This window comes from Pseudophryne corroboree, chromosome 1 (genome assembly GCF_028390025.1).
Source record: "Pseudophryne corroboree isolate aPseCor3 chromosome 1, aPseCor3.hap2, whole genome shotgun sequence".
In the NCBI taxonomy this organism is placed as follows: domain Eukaryota; kingdom Metazoa; phylum Chordata; class Amphibia; order Anura; family Myobatrachidae; genus Pseudophryne; species Pseudophryne corroboree.
This window is the reverse complement of record NC_086444.1, coordinates 49,402,393-49,424,602: the sequence shown is the minus strand read 5'-3', so window position 1 is coordinate 49,424,602 and position 22,210 is coordinate 49,402,393. Positions and strand designations below refer to the sequence as shown.

The 22,210-nt window shown below is 47.6% G+C and overlaps 1 protein-coding gene across 1 annotated transcript in view; it reads right to left on the bottom strand.

Moving 5' to 3' along the window:
- CCBE1 (collagen and calcium binding EGF domains 1) overlaps window positions 1-22,210 on the bottom strand; it is a 420,878-nt gene that overhangs the window by 37,704 nt on the left and 360,964 nt on the right. The window contains exon 5 of the mRNA XM_063959304.1: window positions 2,366-2,503. Within this exon, the coding sequence (XP_063815374.1) occupies window positions 2,366-2,503 (138 nt within the window). The remainder of the gene's footprint in view (window positions 1-2,365; window positions 2,504-22,210) is intronic.

The window sequence follows — 22,210 nt, the reverse complement described above, 5'->3', positions numbered from 1 at the left end:
TGCGCCTCTTTTTTTCTTTGCGTCATGTGCTGTTTGGGGAGGGTTTTTTGGAAGGGCCATCCTGCGTGACACTGCAGTGCCACTCCTAGATGGGCCCGGTGTTTGTGTCGGCCACTAGGGTCGCTAATCTTACTCACACAGCTACCTCATTGCGCCTATTTTTTTCTTTGCGTCATGTGCTGTTTGGGGAGGGTTTTTTGGAAGGGACATCCTGCGTGACACTGCAGTGCCACTCCTAGATGGGCCCGGTGTTTGTGTCGGCCACTAGGGTCGCTTATCTTTCTCACACAGCTACCTCATTGCGCCTCTTTTTTTCTTTGCGTCATGTGCTGTTTGGGGAGGGTTTTTTGGAAGGGACATCCTGCGTGACACTGCAGTGCCACTCCTAGATGGGCCCGGTGTTTGTGTCGGCCACTAGGGTCGCTTATCTTTCTCACACAGTCAGCTACCTCATTGCGCCTCTTTTTTTCTTTGCGTCATGTGCTGTTTGGGGAGGGTTTTTTGGAAGGGACATCCTGCGTGACACTGCAGTGCCACTCCTAGATGGGCCCGGTGTTTGTGTCGGCCACTAGGGTCGCTTATCTTACTCACACAGCGACCTCGGTGCAAATTTTAGGACTAAAAATAATATTGTGAGGTGTGATGTGTTCAGAATAGGCTGAAAATGAGTGTAAATTATGTTTTTTGAGGTTAATAATACTTTGGGATCAAAATTACCCCCAAATTCTATGATTTAAGCTGTTTTTTAGGGTTTTTTGAAAAAACCACCCGAATCCAAAACACACCCGAATCCGACAAAAAAAATTCGGTGAGGTTTTGCCAAAACGCGGTCGAACCCAAAACACGTCCGCGGAACCGAACCCAAAACCAAAACACAAAACCCGAAAAATTTCAGGCGCTCATCTCTACTTCAGACTGTTTAGTTCCTGTTTTGACGTCACGAACACGCCCTGCGTTCGGCCAGCCACGCCTGTGTTTTTTCTGGCACGTCTGCGTTTTCTCTAACACTCCCTGAAAACGGTCACTTAACACCCAGAAACGCCCCCTTCCTGTCAATCACTCTGCGGCCAGCAGTGCGACTGAAAAGCTTCGCTAGACCCTGTGTGAAACTACATCGATCGTTGTAATATTACTTCGCGCGTGCGCATTGCGCCGCATACGCATGCGCAGACGTGCCTTTTTTTGCCTCATCGCTGCACAGCGAACGAAAGCAGCTAGCTATCAAGTCGGAATGACCCCATAATGCAACTGGTTTTATTTGCAAATCTTTAACCATTTATCTTTTTTATGCACAACCATAGACATAGGGCCTAATTCAGATCTGATCGCAGATGTGCTAGATTTAGCACATCTATGATCAATCACACAGACATGTGGGGGGACCCCCAGCACAGGTCTAGTCCGCCCCACACGTCAGGCCCGACCAACCCCCCCCGCACAAGTGCAAAAGTATCGCAGGAGCTACTCGTCGCTGTGAGGGTCACAGCGGGTGACGTCATGCAGCTGCCGCGGCCCGCCCCCCCCCCCCCCCCCAACGGTCTGGGCATGTCTGCGTTGCCTGGACCACACCCCCTAAATGGCAAAAACACACAGTAGCGATCGGGTCTGAATTAGGCCCAACGTTATACGAGCGCAGTAGGTGCCGTGTTTATATTATCCGTATACACATGACCGTCTACAAGTCACTCTTCAAGAGTAACGCGGTCATCCACTAGACTGCATGCTCTCACGAGCAGGGCCCTCCGCCCTCTTCGTTCTCATGGGCCCTCCACCCTTTTCGTACTCGCCCTGCACTGTTCTTGTCTCCAGTGCGTTCCCACTTGCAGTCAGAAGGGTCTATTTACTAAGCCTTAGATGGAGATAAAGTAGACGGAGATAAAGTACCAGCCAATCAGCTCCTAACTGTCATGTTACAGGCTGTGTTTGAAAAATGACACTTATGAGCTGATTGGCTGGTACTTTTTTTCTGTCCACTTTATTTCCATCCAAGGCTTAGTAAATAGACCCCAGTGATTCTGATCCTCTGTGCCCGCCATTTACAAGGGCACATTCATGGCTCCCACTGTCGGAGAGGAGGATCGGTATGTACAGCAGGAAGGGTGTGCCGAAGTGGCTTGGTGTTTGCCGGGACCAGCTAAGCTACCGCCAGGCAGGCAGAGATGTGTCGCAAATCACATCATTAAGCTTTGGACACCCCAGTAAACTTGAAGTAAGGTAAGGCGTGAAGACACAAATTGTGCCACCAAGCCATGCCCAACCCTCGTATGCTACTGTACCTCCGGTAACGCCTAGAATGTTCTCATTATATTTCTGAGGCATAAAAAGTGGCTCAGTGCTGTATAGACAGTAACACAGGTATCCATACCTTGGCTTCCTTTAATGCAGGTTTTCCCGTCCTCTTCAAGGGCATAACCTTCATGGCACTCGCACCGGTAACTGCCCGGAGTGTTGATGCAGATGTGAGAGCAGACGGTCTCATTCTTCAGCGCACACTCATCGATATCTGGCAATGGAGAAAACACGTCACAGTGAGCGGAACGGACGGAACATCCATTAGACAGGAAAGCTGCCCGGTTACATACAACTGAAGCAAACCATGGTACAGTATGCAAATGTAGTAGTAGTATTACATACCTCCCCACATTCTTTAGAGAGAGCACCTGAAAAGAGGGAGTGGCCTTGCTACAGTGGGCATTGCCTTGTGGAAATATCTTGGACCTCTGAATCATGGCCCCCGTTTTCGGCATTCTGGGTATATGGCCAGCGCTCCAGGAGCTGCTGGGCTGCCTCCAGTTCCTCTCTCAACTGAATAGACGGCGTGTCTATGCACGTGGCATCTATTCACCAAGCCAAGGACAGTGAAGGAGACAAGTATTGGGGGTGGGGCCCACTTTTGGGAAGAGCTGGTCCATACTGGCACCAATGTAAAAGAACTACCCCTGGGTTCCCGTATTGTGATTGCCAAAGTCAGCCAAGTAAGTTAAAGCCCCAGTGGGGCACCTGTCCTTGTATCATGACCACCAAAGCGAGGACATTAGACCCATGACACATAGCAGACACTAGGCCCATATTACCTCTAGCCTGGACATTGTTAGTGATGTGCACCAAGGCACAGTGTTCCCAATTAGGCCTCAAGTCATCTTAATTGTCAGCATACTGTATTGGGCATTCGGCCCTCAAGTGTTTCCTAGGATTGGGCACATATCTGTGTGCATAAGGTCCAGGCTCTTCTAGGATCCCTCCAGTACCAGGCAGTAGGCCTGTGCCCCATACAGTGTACCTTCTTGTTGTGGCCTTGATTAAGTAGGGTAGGTAGGGCTCATAACCCACTGTGATATATATGTGTATGGTGTAGCAGGCAATAGGCCTTCTACATTTAAGAGGCATCTAGCCATGAGCCAGTTTTTTGGGCTTCATATGTTTCAAATTGGATATAATCACAGCACTGGCAAGGCTTTGTCACACGGTCCCTGTCCTGCACATTCCTCCTACCAAAAACAATGTGAAATCACAACAAGATAAGGTGGACGAATCATATTGTAGCTAGGGATAGCCCAGAGTGCACCTCTCTACAAAACTTCAGATGGGCTCTCAGGACCCGCTTCTTTATCAAAGCCTTCCAGCTCTCATCATAACTCACTGCTCCATGCTGCATGCTGACAGTCTTGCCCCATCTGTGTTACCCCTGTCTGTCTGCCCCTCCACTCTAGACTGTAAGCTCTCACAAGCAGAGCCCTCTTCCCTCATTTGCTTTTCCTTCCCTAACTTATACCATCATCTCCTCCCCACTGCCTCCAACAGCACCTCACCCTTGGGTTCTACTGCCCCGCTGCTGCTTATCTGTGTACTGCTGATGCAGTCATGTGTATAAATACTGTCCATGTCCTGCAATGTTCTGTACTGTCCATTTCATCTTGTTTTGTTCATACCATTTCTATTTATGTACTCTATAAGGCATTGCTACCCCTTGTGGCACCATATAACTAAAGGATGATGATGATGATGATGATGATAATAATAATAATAATAATAATAATAATAAATAATACATATGAAGTGGCGTAACTATGGTTGGTGATACCCAGTGCAAATCGGGGCCCTCCCAAAAACAGGGTGTGGTGGGACAGGGGCATGGCCAACTCTGTTGGAGATGCTGGGTTGCCCTCAAAGCCTCCCCCCTGCCGTTGGTGTCTCGCCCTTGGATAGTGTCATCCAATGTGGTCCGCACCCCCTGCAACCCCTTAGTGTACATATGTTAGGACTATAAATGTACTAGACAGGGTTGGTGCACTACACCAAGCAGCCAGTAGTTCTTATACACTAGTGGATAGTTGTACGGCCCATGTTCGGTTATAGTTAGGCAAGAGTGGGCGGCATACACTATCCTGGTCGTCTGATTAGAGCCGCCATGAGGGAGGGCTGTGTTTTAACCAGAGCACGCGTACCACTCCTCCTCTAAGCGTACACCTTTTGTCTATCCCTTGAAGGCTGGATCTGGTCAGATGTGTGTGGGAACTTAAACAGTGTGTGCCCTGAGCAGGCCAGTAAATACTGTGTCGCGGGCACTACAGTTTGCAAAGTTACAAAAGGTTATATAGGGAGTATATATAATTACAACAGGTGTCTGAGGCACGTGCGCCAGTGATTCCCAATAGGTTGCTGTGTTCCGTACAGTGTCGGACTGGGGCATGTAGGGCCCACTGGGGAATGCAGTGGTAGGGGCCCATGTTTAGGGGTGTGGTCAGTCTCCAAAGGGGGTGTGGCCAGCTGCTACATTAGTTTGCCTAACCATTAATGAGTGCATGGGCTGGGCCCCTTGACAAATATATAAATACTGCTAGTGCGTGCATGATAATGTACCAGATAAATATTGGCAATGCACTGTAGAGAATACATCATAGTGCTGTGCAGTATAAGGTAACATATGTATAATGTATAATTCAAGAACACACACTGGTGATTTCCCCTGTGCCCATGTGGGCCAGTCCGGCCCTGGTTCCGTAGGTCATCCTGCCAGCTGTGCATGGGATTGTAGTGTTACGAGGTCCAGGACTGTCTACAGAACCACCAACATCCTCAAGGAGAAAGCGTTTGGAGCAGGATACACCATAACGCTCCACCACACATCTCACAAAGACACGCAAAAAAAAGCCCATAGCCTCTAATGCACCCCTGGAATTTTAAATGATTTAATAATTTCCATCAGAATAAAAGTTGCAGCCACAAAGTACAGAGTGAGCAGGAAAAATTAGGATTTTAATACCTACCGGTAAATCCTTTTCTCTTAGTCCGTAGAGGATGCTGGGGTCACATCAAGAACCATGGGGTATAGACGGGATCCGCAGGAGACATGGGCACTTTAAGACTTTCAAAGGGGTGTGAACTGGCTCCTCCCTCTATGCCCCTCCTCCAGACTCCAGTTATAGGAACTGTGCCCAGGGAGACGGACATTTCGAGGAACATTTTGAGGAAAAGGATTTAAGCTTTAACTAAGGTGAGATACATACCAGCTCACACCTCAAGCACGCCGTACAATGTGGCATTTAACATAACGCAAGTCAACGGCATGAACAATATCAGCAACTAATAACTGCAAATACAGTACGCACTGGGACGGGCGCCCAGCATCCTCTACGGACGAAGAGAAAAGGATTTACCGGTAGGTATTAAAATCCTATTTTCTCATACGTCCTAGAGGATGCTGGGGTCACATCAAGAACCATAGGGTTATACCAAAGCTCTAGAACGGGCGGGAGAGTGCGGACGACTCTGCAGCACCGATTGACCAAACATGAGGTCTTCCTCAGCCAGGGTATCAAACTTGTAAACTTCGCAAAGGTGTTTGAACCCGACCAAGTAGCTGCTCGGAAAAGTTGTAATGCCGAGACCCCCCGGGCAGCCGCCCAGGACGAGCCCACTTTTCTGGTAGAATGGGCCTTCACCGAAGTCGGTAACGGCAATATAGCCGTATAATGGGCATTATGAATCGTATTACAGATCAAGCGCGCAATAGTCTGCTTGGAAGCAGGAGCCCCAATCTTGTTGGGAGCAAACAGGACAAACAGAGCCTCCGTTTTCCTAATCCGAGCCGTTCTGGTGACTTAAAATTTCAAAGCTCTGACTACATCGAGAGACTTCTATTCCACTAAAGCGTCAGTAGCCACTGGCACCACAATAGGTTGGTTCATATGGAATGATGAAACCACTTTCGGTAGAAATTGCTGACGAGTCCTCAACTCCGCTCTATCCTCATGGACAATCAAATAGGGCTCTTGTGAGACAAAGCCGCCAATTCAGACACCCGCCTCCCGGATGCCAAGGCCAACAACATGACCACTTTCCAAGTGACGAATTTCAACTCTACCTTCTGTAAAGGTTCAAACCAATGTGATTGAAGGAACTGCAACACCACGGTAAGATCCCATGGAGCCACTGGGGGCACAAAGGGAGGTTGGATGTGCAACACGCCTTTCACAAAAGTCTGGACTTCTGGAAGGGAGGCCAATTGTTTTTGAAAGAAAACCGATAAGGCTGAAATTTGTACTTTAATTGAGCCCAACTTTAGGCCCGCATCCACACCTGCTTGTAGAAAATGGAGAAAACGTCCTAACTGAAACTCTTCCGTATGAGCCTTCTTGGATTCACACCAAGACACATATTTCCTCCAAATACGATGGTAATGTTTAGACGTTACCCCTTTTCTAGCCTGAAGAAGTGTGGGAATGACTTCACAGGGGATACCCTTTCGGGCTAGGATCTGGCGCTCAACCGCCAAGTCGTCAAACATAGCCGCGGTAAGTCTTGATACACGAACGGCCCCTGCTGTAACAGATCCTCTCGTAGAGGGAGAGGCCAGGGATCTCCTATGAGTAATTCCTGAAGATCTGGATACCAAGCCCTCTTTGGCCAGTCTGGAACAATGAGGATCGCCTGAACCTTTGTTCTTCTTATGATCTTTAACACTTTTGGAATGAGAGGAAACGGAGGGAATACATTCACTGACTGAAACACCCAAGGTGTTACTAGTGCGTCCACTGCTATTGCTTGAGGGTCCATCGACCTGGAACAATATCAATGCAGTTTCTTGTTGAGACGAGACGCCATCATGTCTATTTGAGGAATTCCCCAACGACTTGTCACCTCTGCTTAAAGAAGGCCATTGTAAACGGCCCTTAACTCCAGAACGTTTATGTGTAGACAAGTTTCTTGGCTTGACCATCTTCCCTGGAAGTTTTCCTACTGTGTGACTGCACCCCAGCCTCGGAGACTCGCATCCATGGTTACCAGGATCCAGTCCTGGATCCCTAACCTGCGCCCCTCTAGGAGGTGAGAGCTGTTCAGCCACCACAGGAGTGATATTCTGGTCCTGGAAGATAGGATTATTCTTTGGTGCATGTGCAGGTGGGATCCGGACCACTTGTCCAACAGGTTCCATTGAAACACTCTGGCATGGAATCTGCCAAACTGAATGGCCTCGTAGGCCGCCACCATTTTCCCCAGTAACCGAGTGCATTGATGGATTGACACTCTTGCCGGTTTCAGAATTTGTTTGACCAGGTTCTGAATTTCCAGAGCTTTTTCCACTGTAATTCTGTGTCCAGAATCATTCCCAAAAGCGACAGCCGCGTCGTCGGCACCAACTGTGATTTCGGCAAGTTTAGGAGCCAACCATGTTGTTGCAGAACTGTCATGGAGAGCGTAATGCTCTGCAGTAACTGGAACCTGGATCTCGCCTTTATCAGGAGATCGTCCAAGTATGGGATAATTGTGACTCCCTGCTTGCGCAGGAGAACCATCATTTCCGCCATTACTTTGGTGAAAACCCTCGGAGCCGTGGACAGACCAACGGCAATGTCTGAAATTGGTAATGACAATCCTGAACTGCAAACCTCAGGTAAGCCTGATAAGGAGGATAAATGGGAACATGCAAGTAGGCATCCTTTATGTCTACCGACACCATAAAATCCCTTTGCTCCAGAGTGGAGAACACCGCCCGGAGAGATTCCATTTTGAATTTGAATTTTCTTAGGTAGAAATTGAGGGATATTAGATTCAGGACTGGTCTGACCGTGCCGTCCGGTTTCGGGACCACGAACAGGCTCGAATAAAATCCTTCTCCCTGTTGTGACGGGGGAACCTTGATAATTACCTGATTTTGACACACCTTTTGTATTGCGTTGCATTCAACCTCCCTGTCCGGAAGAGAAGCTGATAAGGCCGATATGAAAAATCGGCGAGGGGGAACGTCTTGAAACTCTAGTTTGTACGCCTGGGACACTATTTCCAAACCCATGGGTCCAGGGCCGAACGAACCCAGAACTGACTGAAGAGTTTGAGACGCGCCCCCACCGGTGCGGACTCCCGCAGAGGAGCCCCAGCGTCATGCGGTGCATTGGCAGAAGCCGGGGAGGACTTCTGCTCCTGGGAACCTGCCACTGCCGGTGACTTTTCTCCTTTCCCCCTTCCTCTAGTAGCAAGGAAGGAAGAACCTCGGCCTTTCTTGTATTTATTGGGCCGAAAGGACTGCATCTGATATGTTTTCTTTTGTTGTGCAGGAACATAAGGTAAAAAGGACTACGTACCCGCGGTAGCCGTAGATACCAAATCAGCGAGGCCGTCACCAAACAAGACACCACCTCTATATTGTAGAGATTCCATATTTTTCTTAGAGTCAGCATCAGCATTCCATTGATGATCCACAATGCTCGCCTAGCTGAGACTGCCATAGCATTGGCCTTTGCACCCAAAAGGCCAATATCCCTCACAGCTTCCTTTAGGTAGGCTACAGCGTCCCTGATATAACCTAGTGTCAATAAAACGCTATCCCTATCTAGGGTATCTATATCAGATGACAAGTTATCTGCCCATTTTTCGATAGCACTACTCACCCACGCACATGCAATGGCTGGCCTGAGCAGCGTACCTGTGGTGACATAAATGGATTTCAATGTAGTTTCCTGCCTACGATCCGCAGGAACCTTAATGGCTGCCGTGTCAGGGGACGGAAGAGCAACCTTTTTGGACAGCCGTGATAGAGCCTTGTCCACAATGGGTGGTGACTCCCATTTTTCCCTATCCCCAGAGGGAAACGGATACGTCACCGGAATCCTTTTGGGAATCTGAAACTTATTGTCAGGATTTTCCCAAACCTTTTCAAATAGAGTGTTCAGTTCATGAGAGGGAGGAAACGTTACCTCAGGCTTCTTCCCCTTATGCATACAGACCCTTTTGTCAGGAACAAGGGGGTCCTCCGAGATATGTAATACGTCTTTTATCGCCACAATCATGTACTGAATGTTCATTGTCAATTTCGGATCTAATCTGGTATCACTACAGTCGACACTGGAGTCAGAGTCCGTGTCGGTATCTGTGTCTGCCAACTGGGTAAATGATCGCTTTTGTGACCCTGAGGGTGTCTGGACTTGTAACAAAACATCCTCCACAGATTTCTTCCATGCCTCATTCTGAGACTCGGATTTATCCAATCTCTTATTAATAAGAGCCACATTAGCATTCAAAGCATTCAACACATTTACCCAATCAGGAGTCGGCGGTGCCGACAGGGTCACTCCCACAGCCGTTTGTGTCCCTAATACAGTCTCCTCCTGGGAAGAGCACTCCGCCTCAGACATGCCGACACACAAGTATTCACCACTCACAGACACACTGGGCATATAGGGGACAGACCCACCTAAAGTCTGTCAGAGAGACACAAAGGGAGTTTGCCAGCTAACAACCCAGCGCTTCACCAACAGTTCTGAAAACACTAAATAATGCGCCAGACCTGCAGCGCTTTTATAATCAACATATATTGCACCAAATTTACTGTGCCACCCCCGCCCCCCCGTTTTCACCGTGATACTTATGCAGCAGTGAGAGGAAGGACCAGCGTCTCTGTAGCCTGTGTAGAGAAAATGGCGCTGGCTGTGTGAGCTGTGAGGGCTAAGCTCCGCCCCCATAATGGCGCGCTTCAGTCCCGCTATTTTTCCAAAACTTTTATACTGGCGGGGGTTAGGACAGTGCCCTGGCACTATAGGGGTCATTTCGCGTTGTTCGCTCGTTGACGATTTTCGCAAAGGAGCGATTAATGCGAAAATGCGCATGCGCATGGTACGCAGTGCGCTAAGTATTTTAGCTCAAAACTTAGTAGATTTACACACGTCCGAACGAAGAATTTTCATCGTTGAAGTGATCGGAGTGTGATTGACAGGAAGTGGGTGTTTCTGGGCGGAAACTGGCCGTTTTCTGGGAGTGAGTGGAAAAACGCAGGCGTGCCAGAATAAAACGCGGGAGTGTCTGGAGAAACGGGGGAGTGGCTGGCCGAACGCAGGGCGTGTTTGTGACGTCAAACCAGGAAAGAAACGGCCTGAGCTGATCGCAGTGTAGGAGTAAGTCTCGAGCTACTCAGAAACTGCTAAGAATTTTCTATTCGCAATTCTGCTAATCTTTCATTCGCAATTCTGCTAAGCGAAGATACACTCCCAGAGGGCGGCGGCCTAACGTGTGCAATGCTGCTAAAATCTGCTATCGAGCGAACAACTCGGAATCACCCCCTATGTCCCCTGTTGCCAGTGTCATATAGAGGTTTATATGCTGGCCAGGGCTTCCCCCCCCCCCGCGCCCTGCACCCCGTAGTGCCGCTGTGTGTGGGAGCATGGCGCGCAGCGCGAACGCTGTGCGGTACCTCAGAAGCCGTCACTGAAGTCTTCTTTGCTTCTTCTACTCACCTGTCTTCTGACTTCTGGCTCTGCAAGGGGGGTGACGGCCGGCTCTGGGAACGAGCATCTAGGCGTACCTAGCGATCAGACCCTCAGGAGCTAATGGTGTCCTGTAGCCAAGAACAAGAGCCTTTAAACTCACAGAAGTAGGTCTAACTTCTCTCCCCTAAGTCCCACGAAGCAGGGAGACTGTTGCCAGCAGCACTCCCTGAAAATAAAAAAACCTAACATGAGTCTTTTCAGAGAAACTCAGTAGAGCTCCTCAGAGTGCATCCAGTCTGCCTGGGCACAATTCTAAACTGGAGTCTGGAGGAGGGGCATAGAGGGAGGAGCCAGTTCACACCCCTTTGAAAGTCTTAAAGTGCCCATGTCTCCTGCGGATCCCGTCTATACCCCATGGTTCTTGGTGTGACCCCAGCATCCTCTAGGACGTATGAGAAACAGCAATTGCGGTCTTCATATTTGTATAAAAATGCGGATACCATGTGCCGGCAAATACGGCGTGTGACCCAGCCATGCACCATTCAGTTTTAAATGATCCCCTCACTGATTACGCCCTGTGCCTTTCTGTCAATCCCCCCTGTATGAGCCAAACATGAATGAATGGAACATTTTCAATATATAGTGAGATTTATTCAGCTTTAATAGCTATATAACTATGCAACACAGGTAATAAGGGATAATATATAAATTCAAACGAACTAAAGTTTTTGTTTTAGTCACCTGTATTATCAAATCTTGGCTACGGGAGTGAAGGTCCAAATCATTTAAATAACAATGAAAGGTTACGTAGCAACGCAAACAAATACCTCAAACACGGAGCAATTATTAATGAGCTCGATGAATAAATGCGCTTATTATACAGTACTTCTATGGGAATGTAAGACAAACGCATATGGCAAGATCCGCACTAGCTTTCTTAGGCGTCCTCCAATGTGTTTTATGAATAAGACACTCGCTTTCTCAACACTACGACTCATTTCTCATTAAAAGACGGTTTACTTCGCTGGGCATCCGAGGACACTGGGAACGACTTTAAGGACAGCACAAGGATTTCCATATCTTGGATGGCGAAGTGAAAATTTCCTGCTCGGCTTCTCGAGAGGTGATGTGAACGCTACATCTTTACGTTCTACCTCCGTGTGATGCTGATGATAATGTCTCCTCGGAGATCTCAGATCAGTCCTTGCCTGAACCGAACAACGGGATCATCTGTCAGACCGCAATGTAGTCACTGGAAGATATGGGCATGAAGAATGGGAGCTGCTCAGCCTTGAGAGTGATTTTTAATCTTATGGAGAGATCACGTTTCAGTCTCTCCTCGTAGATGGGATCTTGGGTTTTTGTTTTTTTTTACGAGACTTTCTGTAGCGGTGATTGACCCTCAGCCGTTGCCAAACACAGCACATCGTACATCCATTTTTATACAAGACATCAATAACAGGCTCTTACTTTTCACCAGAGAGCAGTTTTCACCAAGAGAGTGTAGTACTTAACCCATCTATTTCTATTATTATTCCTGTGCTGAAAACGTTCCCATCCATTCGTATTTGGCACCACGGGCTGCCGGAGTACGGGAATATCTTATGGAAGGCTAACAATAGATTGCGTAGCATTCTAGGACAAATGAGATGAAAGGCAAAGTAACATCGTCATTGTGTTTCCAATCTAAATATAAAATAGAGGCGACTTGGGACAGACCTGTGGACACAGTCATCCGCGTCTCCGGGGCGGCTTATAGCAAGAACTTAATGTTAAGGAAAAATACGTCGCTGATTACATTTTGAGTCTCAAGAAGACAGCTGCTGTGGAACAACACATCCCAGCATGCCCTGCTAAAGTTTTGCAATTAGACAGGTACACATGGAGGGGTGTGCGAGCAGTGCAATCGCCCAGGGAACAGTTTATTGAGGATTTCGCCATCACTGCATCACGGCACCCTGGAACGGCATACTGCGACCAGTAGTGCTGCTTCAGTGCTGCCCGGAGCATCCAAATGATCATACATGTTTGGCGTGGAGCCGTCTGGAGTGTCCCGGCAGCTCAATGTTTACTACTGTCAGTTGCCCTGCTACGGTTTCGAAGGCGGGGTCAGCACTGGGCGGCAGTGAACCCTGCTCCTTCACTGTTATTAGGGCATGCTAAAACTATGGCAGAGCATCCTTTGATCTATAGCTTGGGCCGGATTTAGCATAGTTGGGGACATCCTGGTTCTGGTTGTCCTCTCTTCGGGAGAAAGCAGCCATGTCGGCAAAGCGGGGAGGTGACGCACCATTGGGGTGGTGTGTGGCACTGTAAAGGAGGTGGTATGGGGACATGGTGGCAGTGATTGCATCATCTTGGCCACGCCCCCTGCTGTACAGTGCAGAGATTACCGCCATTATACAGCAGGGAGCGTTGCTACAATGACGAGATTCTGTGAGAATCGCGTCATCGGTCGCACGAACTACCCACTCAATGGGCGGTTGGGTATTGGGGTGCTGCTGAAATCGGGAGATTAGCCCATTTCTCTGGGGGGCCTGGAGAGCCACCTGACATATGGGAACTTTCCATTCATTCCGGAAGAGTAGGCAAAGTATGGTATTAAGCTTTACGGGGCCTGGGGCACTTATGACAGTCCTGCCCTCCAAGGGGTGGATAGGAGGAGGCCTGTGTGCAGTTTCCATCTGGGCCCCCTCTTCTCTAGCTGGCAGAGCAATAGACTCTGGGCACTAGGGTCCCTAAGAGACCCTAGCACTGTCCAAGAGTCTAGTGCGAATGCAGAGGTCTCCGGGAAGATGGCGCGGCGCCTATTTTCCCAGTGATTTTCTAACTGAGCATGTGTGAAATGCCAGGAAAATGGCTACCTCACCATTTTCCTGGTAGCTCCTGCAGCACTGCTGCTGCCGACACAGGACTCTGGAAGGTAGGTATTGAAAAAATGGGTTCCTAGTGTGAGCTGTGGGTAAATGTGTGAAGCAGTGAAAAGAGTGGAGAATTGAGCCAGTGGAGAAGTTGCCCATGGCAACCAATCAGCTGCTCTGTATAATTTTATAGTATGCAAATTATAAATGTTACTTCAATGCTGATTGGTTGCCATGGCCAACTTCTCCACTGGCTCACTTCTACACTCTTATCACAGCTTCGTACATTTACCCCTGTGAGCGGTGTTGTCAGCAGTTTATGAGTAACCACAGAAGTAATTGTTGAGGAACTACAGAGCATGGAAGGTAAAAATAAAAACCCATATATGTAGATGGTGCTAACCATGTACCTACTGTACACTAGGGGCGTCTGCTCATGTTTAACAAGATAGTTTGCTTCTATTTGCTTGAACTGAAAAATGTTCCTGTATTTTGATAAATGCACCTTAAATGATTACACTTGTCATCCTAATATATTTACAATGTTCATTCTTTAAGTGTCTTTCCATAGACAAACAAAGAGACAATCTTAGATTTGTCTTTCTGTACTCTCTCCAGGATCTACAGTATATATCAAACTAAGAGGTCTATTTACTAAGCCTTAGAGAGAGATAAAGTACCAACCAATCAGCTCCTAACTGTCATGTTACAGGCTGTGTGTGAAAAATGACTGATTGGTGGTTTATCTGTCTCCACTTTCTCTCTCTCCAAGGCTTAGTAATTCTGTCCTTAAAACTTCTGTTTCCACACATTTAAGGCAAAAATTCTCAAACATTTCTCGAAGCTGAAAGGCAGGAGAAGCCGGAGACAGCAATAGCGCTTGCAGCCGCCCGCCTCATACTTTTGTATGAGGTTGGCGACTTGACTGGTTCCAAAAAGTATATCTCTACGGAATTCGCCTGGGTCAGCTTCCTGTTCCCTATGTGGAAAAGCCCGGCCCGGGAGGGATTCTGTGATGCCTCTCCGTAAGGCAGGAGTGGCCCAGATGCCCATCGCACACTATCCATTCTCTACCGGTGCGGCCGGGTGGTTGCACATGTGCAGTTGTGCAGCCGGGTTTGAACCCAGTATTAAAGTAATAGCACAAGTCATCACCTTACTGTTCCCTGATCACTGGGATGGGATCTTTCTGGAACCAATGTCCCAGTGACTTCACATTGACATGTACCCCTGAAAAATAATCCTTGCTGCAGCGATAAGGAATGTTAAAGTTCAGGGGATAATAAGGCTTATTAATATATAGCTGTAGACATAGGGGGATATTCAATTTGGCTCGAAGAGACATCGGGAGTAAAAACCCAGATGTTTCTTCGGGTGCTGCGGTCAGGCTATTTAATTTGCTCGGCTGGTAAAACCTGCTTTTTCATCCGTAAACACACAGGTTCAGTGAAACCTGTGTGTTTTCGGGTGAAATAGCCCCGTTTTCGGATGAAAACGGGGCTGTTATCGAGCACTTTGCTTCGCCTGCCGGAGGCAGGTGAAGTAAAACCCCCGATAAGCCGCGGCACGCGCCGGCTTATTGGGGCCAATTAAATAGCCCCTGGCGCCGATACTTATCACCCGGCACCCTCTGGACTAACTGAATATCCCTGATAGTATTAAAATGCCCACAGGAAGGGTCTTACTCAGGTCCCGATGGACGTGGTGTGCATAGCGCAAAGTACCGATGTTTGGTAATTTGCGCATGTGTCAGACCCGTACTGCGCATTTGCAGTATTGGTGGTCTGCAACGGAGGATGCAAGGCGCCATCAGACTGTCAGTGATTCACAGTCTGATGCCGTTTGGGGTTGAGAGGAGGCGACGACGGCCTCCATTTCTTAAAACGGGGGCGTGTCACCGCCATTGCAGGGGAGGGACAAGGGCAGGGATCTCCGTATTTGGACAGAGATTTCCTGGCCTCTTGGTAGCTCCTGAGGTGGCTGGTTTACGCCAGATGATCCAATACTGCGTGTCCTGGGATGCAGCTCAGATCGGTACTGCATGCAGGTGGTGTGACGCCCCCGCTGTAAGCAGCATAGCACCTCCAACCACATCTGAATCAGGTCCCATATGTATTCTCTTCTCCGAGATTATGACGCACATGTAAATCTCTGCTGGGAAATGCCAAAAACATGTCCCATGTCACTGGAAAAGAGGGATCTGATGGGTTCTATTTATTAAGAAATCTGTGAAATAAAATTCTTGTTTGCTGCTCACCCCTTTATCTCAATACAACAGTCTCACTCCGCACAACTAACGCTTAGGTGGTCATTCCGAGTTGATCGCTCGCTAGCTGTTTTTAGCAGCCGTGCAAACGCTATGCCGCCTCCCACTGGGAGTGTATTTTAGCTTAGCAGAAGTGCGAACGAAAGGATCGCAGAGCGGCTACAAAATAATTTTGTGCAGTTTCAGAGTAGCTCCAGACCTACTCAGCGCTTGCGATCACTTAAGACTGTTCAGTTCCTGATTTGACGTCACAAACACGCCCTGCGTTCTCCCAGCCACGCCTGCGTTTTTCCTGGCACGCCGGCGTTTTTTCGAACACTCCCTGAAAACGGTCAGTTGACACCCAGAAACGCCCTCTTCATGTCAATCACTCTGCGGCCAGCAGTGCGACTGAAAAACTTCGCTAGACCTTGTGTAAAAATACATCGGCCATTGTGAAAGTATGTCGCGCATGTGCATTGCGCCGCATACGCATGCGCAGAAGTGCCATTTTTTTTGCATCATCGCTACACAGCGAACATTTTTAGCTAGCGATCAACTCGGAATGACCCCCTTAGTGCGCACTGCTTCTGTGCTGCAGACATGTAACAGCGCTGTATTCCTGCATCACTGAGAGGTTTAGGTTTATATGTATCAAGGCAAAACTTGGCAACTTCATGGTTAAAGTGCTTATGTTACAATCTTGCTGAATGAATAAATCTTCAGGTATGCTGTCGTTTGCAGGAATCTGCAGGTTTTCTTTGATCTAACATCTGGGGAAGAGGATTGCCACCAAGCAACAGCTGTCAGGCTTAGGCAGCAAGCATCCTGAGTCTCCGCTGACAGGTAAGTGACATTTCTCCATCACTAACCTGCCGACAGTAAGTGACGTTGCACCTGGCCAGCAGGCTAGGTTGTGCACAGGTGACGCGGTTAATATTGTGTGTTGGAGAACTGACTTTTCCATCTGTATTTGTTCTTTTTGTATTATAATTTTTTTTTATCTCCAGTTACTGATAAGGACAAGGCCGTCTTAACAGCAATGTAAGGCCTGGGCAAAGCCATGCACTGGGGCCTCTATACACCCATTCTTTAAAACAAAATCATAACTTACCCCTCCTGGGCTTCCATGCCATCTCTCCACATGCTTACTTACAGTGAACGGTTACCAGCACTCTGATTGGTGGAGAGCTCCAGTCATCTGACTGCAGGCTGGAAGGCATGTACAGAATGCTGCCTCGCTACTCACAATCAGAGCGCCCAGGCATTATTCTCTAGCTGCCTCCCATGAAGTTCCGGAGGCACCAGCCCAGGGGGCAGATGCCAACAGCTCATCCTGCCCCAGCTCAAAGGCCCCTAGAATCTTGGGGCACTGGGCTGATGCCCAGTAACCCCATACTTTAAGATGATCCTGGATAAGGACGGTAAGCAATATTTTATAGAAACCTTTGTATTGAAAGTAAAAGAACAGAGAAAATTGAGGCTTCTTAATGTATAGGGTCCTGTGTAGCCAGACTGTGTCATTTTTTCTATTTGCTCAGAGGTCCTACGTGAATGGATGAAAGTGACAGACTAGAGGGTAAATTTACTATGCACTGATTTTGGGGTTTTCTGTGGTTTGCACACTGGAAATTTACTAAAGGCAAATCTGAGGGTAATTTGCAGAAAACCCGAACTTTAGACAGCGATAGACCATGGGAACGAATATTGATTATTTTAAATAGACAAGTATAGCATCCACTGATTTACTAAGAGTACGTTTTATAACTGAACAAAGCCAACAGTTAAATGATGGGAAACCCGCAAGCAAGTGGATGGGGCAGGCAAGCTTGAATAACTCCCCACATACAGTTGCAAGAAAAAGTATGTGAACCCTTTGGAATTTCCTGTATTTGTACATAAATTGGTCATCTAAGTCATAACAATAGACAAATACAGTCTGCTGAAACTAATACCACACAAACAATTATATGTTCTCATGTTTTTATTGAACACACCATGTAAACATTCACAGTGCAGGGTGGACAAAGTATGTGAACCCTTGGATTTAATAACTGGTTGACCCTCCTTTGGCAGCAATAACCTCAACCAAACGTTTCCTATAGTTGCATATCAGACCTGCACAACGGTCAGGGGGAATTTTGGACCATTCCTCTTTACAAAACTGTTTCAGTTCAGCAATATTCTTGGGTTGTCTGGTGTGAATCGCTCTCTTGAGGTCATGCCACAGCATCTCAGTCGGGTTGAGGTCAGGACTCTGACTGGGCCACTCCAGAAGGCATATTTTCTTCTGTTGAAGCCATTCTGTTGTTGATCTACTTCTGTGCTTTGGGTTATTGTCCTGTTGCATCACCCATCTTCTGTTGAGCTTCAATTGGTGGACAGATGGCCTTAAGGTCTCCTGCAAAATGTCTTGATAAACTTGGGAATTAATTTTTTCGTCGATGATAGCAATCTGTCCAGGCCCTGAGGCAGCAAAGCAGCCCCAAACCATGATGCCCCCTCCACCATACTTCACAGTTGGGATGAGGTTTTGATGTTGGTGTGCTGTGCCTTTTTTCTCCACACATAGTGTTGTGTGTTCCTTCCAAACAACTCAACTTTGGTTTCATCTGTCCACAGAATATTTTGCCAGTAGTGCTATGGAACATTCAGGTGCTCTTTTGCAAACTTCAAACGTGCAGCAATGTTTTTTTTTTGGACAGTAGTGGCTTCCTCCGTGGTATTCTTCCATGACCTCCATTCTTGTTCAGTGTTCTACGTATGGTAGATTCGTCATCAGAGATGTTAGCATGTGCCAGAGATTTCTGTAAGTCTTTAGCTGACACTCTAGGATTCTTCTTCACCTCATTGAGCATTCTACGCTGTGCTCTTGCAGTCATCTTTACAGGACGCCCACTCCTAGGGAGAGTAGCAACAGTGCTGAACTTTCTCTATTTATAGACAATTTGTCTTACCATGGACTGATGAACATCAAGGCTTCTAGAGATACTTTTGTAACCCTTTCCAGCTTTATGCAAGTCAACAAATCCTAATCGTAGGTCTTCTGAGAGCTCTTTTCTGCGAGGCATGGTTCACATCAGGCAATGCGTCTTGAGAATTGCAAACTCAAAACTGGTGTGTGTTTTTTATAGGGCAGGTCAGCTATAACCAACACCTCCAATCTCGTCTCATTGATTGGACTCCAGGTTGGCTGACTCCTGACTCAAATTGACTCTTGGAGAAGTCATTAGCCTAGGGGTTCACATACTTTGTCCACCCTGCACTGTGAATGTTTACATGGTGTGTTCAATTAGAACATGAGAACATATAATTGTTTGTGTGGTATTAGTTTCAGCAGACTGTGTTTGTCTATTGTTGTGACTCAGATGAAGATCAGAACACATTTAATGACCAATTTATGCACAAATCCAGGAAATTCCAAGGGTTCACATACTTTTTCTTGCAACTGTACACACACACAGCCTAATTATCCAATTGAACACAAAATCCTAGGATCAGGTCCTCATAGATATCAAAGCTTTGAAGAAATAATGGGCCTAACTCAGACCTGATTGCAACAGCAAATTTGTTCTCTAATGGGCAAAACCAAGTGCACTGCAGGTGGGGCATATGTAACATGTGCAGAGAGAGTTAGATTTGGGTGGGTTATTTTGTTTCTGTGCAGGGTAAATACTGGCTGCTTTATTTTTACACTGCAATTTAGATTTCAGTTTGAACATACCCCACCCAAATCTAACTCCCTCTGCACATGTTATATCTGCCCCACCTGCAGTGCACATGGTTTTGACCATTAGAGAACAAATTTGCTGCTGCGATTAGGTCTGAATTAGACTCAAGGTACTGTACCTTCATCAGACGACCTATGGGGGGTGATTCCGAGATGTTCGCTCGCTAGCTGCTTTTAGCAGCATTGCACATGCTAAGCCGCCGCCCTCTGGGAGTGTATCTTAGCTTAGCAGAATTGCGAATGAAAGATTAGCAGAATTGCGAATAGAAATTTCTTAGCAGTTTCTGAGTAGCTCCAGACTTACTCAGCCATTGCGACCAGCTCAGTCCTTTTCGTTCCTGGTTTGACGTCACAAACACACCCAGCATTTGCCCAACCACTCCCCCGTTTCTCCAGCCACTCCTGCGTTTTGCAACTCGAACGCCTGCGTTTTTCCGCACACTCCCATAAAACGTCCAGTTTCCGCCCAGAAACACCCACTTCCTGTCAATCACACTACGATCAGCACAGCGATGAAAAAGCTTTGTTATGCCGTGAGTAAAATACCTAACTTTTGTGTAAAATACCTAACTTTTGCGCATGCGCAGTATAGCGAAAAACGGCAACGAGTGAACAACTCGGAATGACCCCCCTATATTAGGCCTGTTTACATTCTGCTGGGCACGTGTGTCTGCATGTAGCCAGAACAAAAGTCATTTTGACTTCTTGGTCCTACCTGTCCCTGTTTGGGTACTGAAACCATTATGAGGGGCATTTGTCTATACATTTAAATTCTGAACATAAATATTCTTCCGTTCCCCCGAGTTCTGACCTCGCGTTTGATTTCAGCCACTGACAGCTAGTATCTGCCATATGGATTAATCCCCCATTTGTCTACAGTAGTAAATACCTAATTTAAAACTGATAAAACACAATACTCACTGCAGCTCAACGGACGAAACACATTAAATGTGAAGGATTCAGTCCGCCCGGTGAAATGAAAAATTGCATCAGAAGATTTTCAAAGTCTGCGATTGTGAGACTGAATAAAAATAGAATATTTCAAGCAGGACCTTTGCAATTAATTTAAAAGTTATCCATCTGTTATCCTCAGTGTCCAGCGTCAATGAGAAACAGAACACGGACGGGTTTCAGAAGATTTATACGGTGACAATAGAAGCAGTTCATAAAATAGACAAAAGCCGGCGCTGGTGCCAGGAATTTTTCTCTTTGCATTTAATGAAATTGTACCATAAGCTATGCCAATGTGTCTGACCACAGCGACCCAGGGTGAGCAATGGAACTAGACAGACAATCTTCAGAACTGTATGATAAATGTAACCAATCCGATCATCAAAATAATGAACGTTCTGGGATACAAGGAACCAGATTATTCATAGTTGTTGTCTTTCTCTCTGCTACGGGAGGGAGCAGCCAGGTCAGCTTGCACAGGGGGTGTGGCTTGATATAGGGGCAGGGACGGACTGGGGGCCGAAATCGGTCCTGGCATGTGTGCCCTGAAGGCCAGTGTCACGCATGCCGTGAACGAGGTGGGCGCGGGCACTAAAGACAGGGGCGTGCCGCGAGCCAGGGGTGTGTGGACTCGCGTTGCGACATGCCCCTTTCTCTTACGTCCTAGAGGATGCTGGGGACTCCGTAAGGACCATGGGGGTAGACGGGCTCCGCAGGAGACATGGGCACTCCTCCAGACCTCAGTTTACTACTGTGCCCAGAGGAGACTGGGTGCATTACAGGGAGCTCTCCTGAGTTTCCTGACAGAAAGTATTTTTGTTAGGTTTTTTTATTTTCAGGGAGCCTGCTGGCAACAGACTCCCTGCATCGAGGGACTGAGGAGAGAGAAGCAGACCTACTTCTGTGAGTTTCAAGGCTCTGCTTCTTAGGCTACTGGACACCATTAGCTCCAGAGGGATCGGTACGCAGGTCTCACCCTCGCCGTCCGTCCCAGAGCCGCACCGCCGTCCTCCTCACAGAGCCAGAAGATAGAAGCCGGGTGAGTATGAAAAGAAAAGAAGACTTCAGAGGCGGCAGAAGACTTAATGATCTTCACTGAGGTAACGCACAGCGGTGAAGCTGTGCGCCATTGCTCCCATACACCTCACACACGGCAGTCACTGTAAGGGTGCAGGGCGCAGGGGGGGCGCCCTGGGCAGCACATAAACCTCTCTCTGGCAAAAATAGGTATATATACAGTTGGGCACTGTATATATAAAGAGCCCCCGCCAGTTTTCAGTATATTTGAGCGGGACAGAAGCCCACCGCTGAGGGGGCGGGGCTTCTCCCTCAGCACTCACCAGCGCCATTTTCTCCACAGCACAGCGCTGAGAGGAAGCTCCCCGGACTCTCCCCTGCTTAATCCACGGTGAAAGAGGGTTTTGAAGAAGGGGGAGGCACATAATTTGGCGCATTTATATATGTAAAAACAGCGCTACTGGGTAAACATATATTTATATAGTGTTTTTCCTGGGTCATATAGCGCTGGGTGTGTGCTGGCATACTCTCTCTCTGTCTCTCCAAAGGGCCTTGTGGGGGAACTGTCTTCAGATAAGAGGATTCCCTGAGTGTGTGGTGTGTCGACATGTCTGAGGTAGAAGGCTTTCAAGGGGAGGAGGAGGAGAGAATGAGTGTGGTGTCTCCGTCGACAACGCCGACACCTGACTGGATGGATATGTGGAAG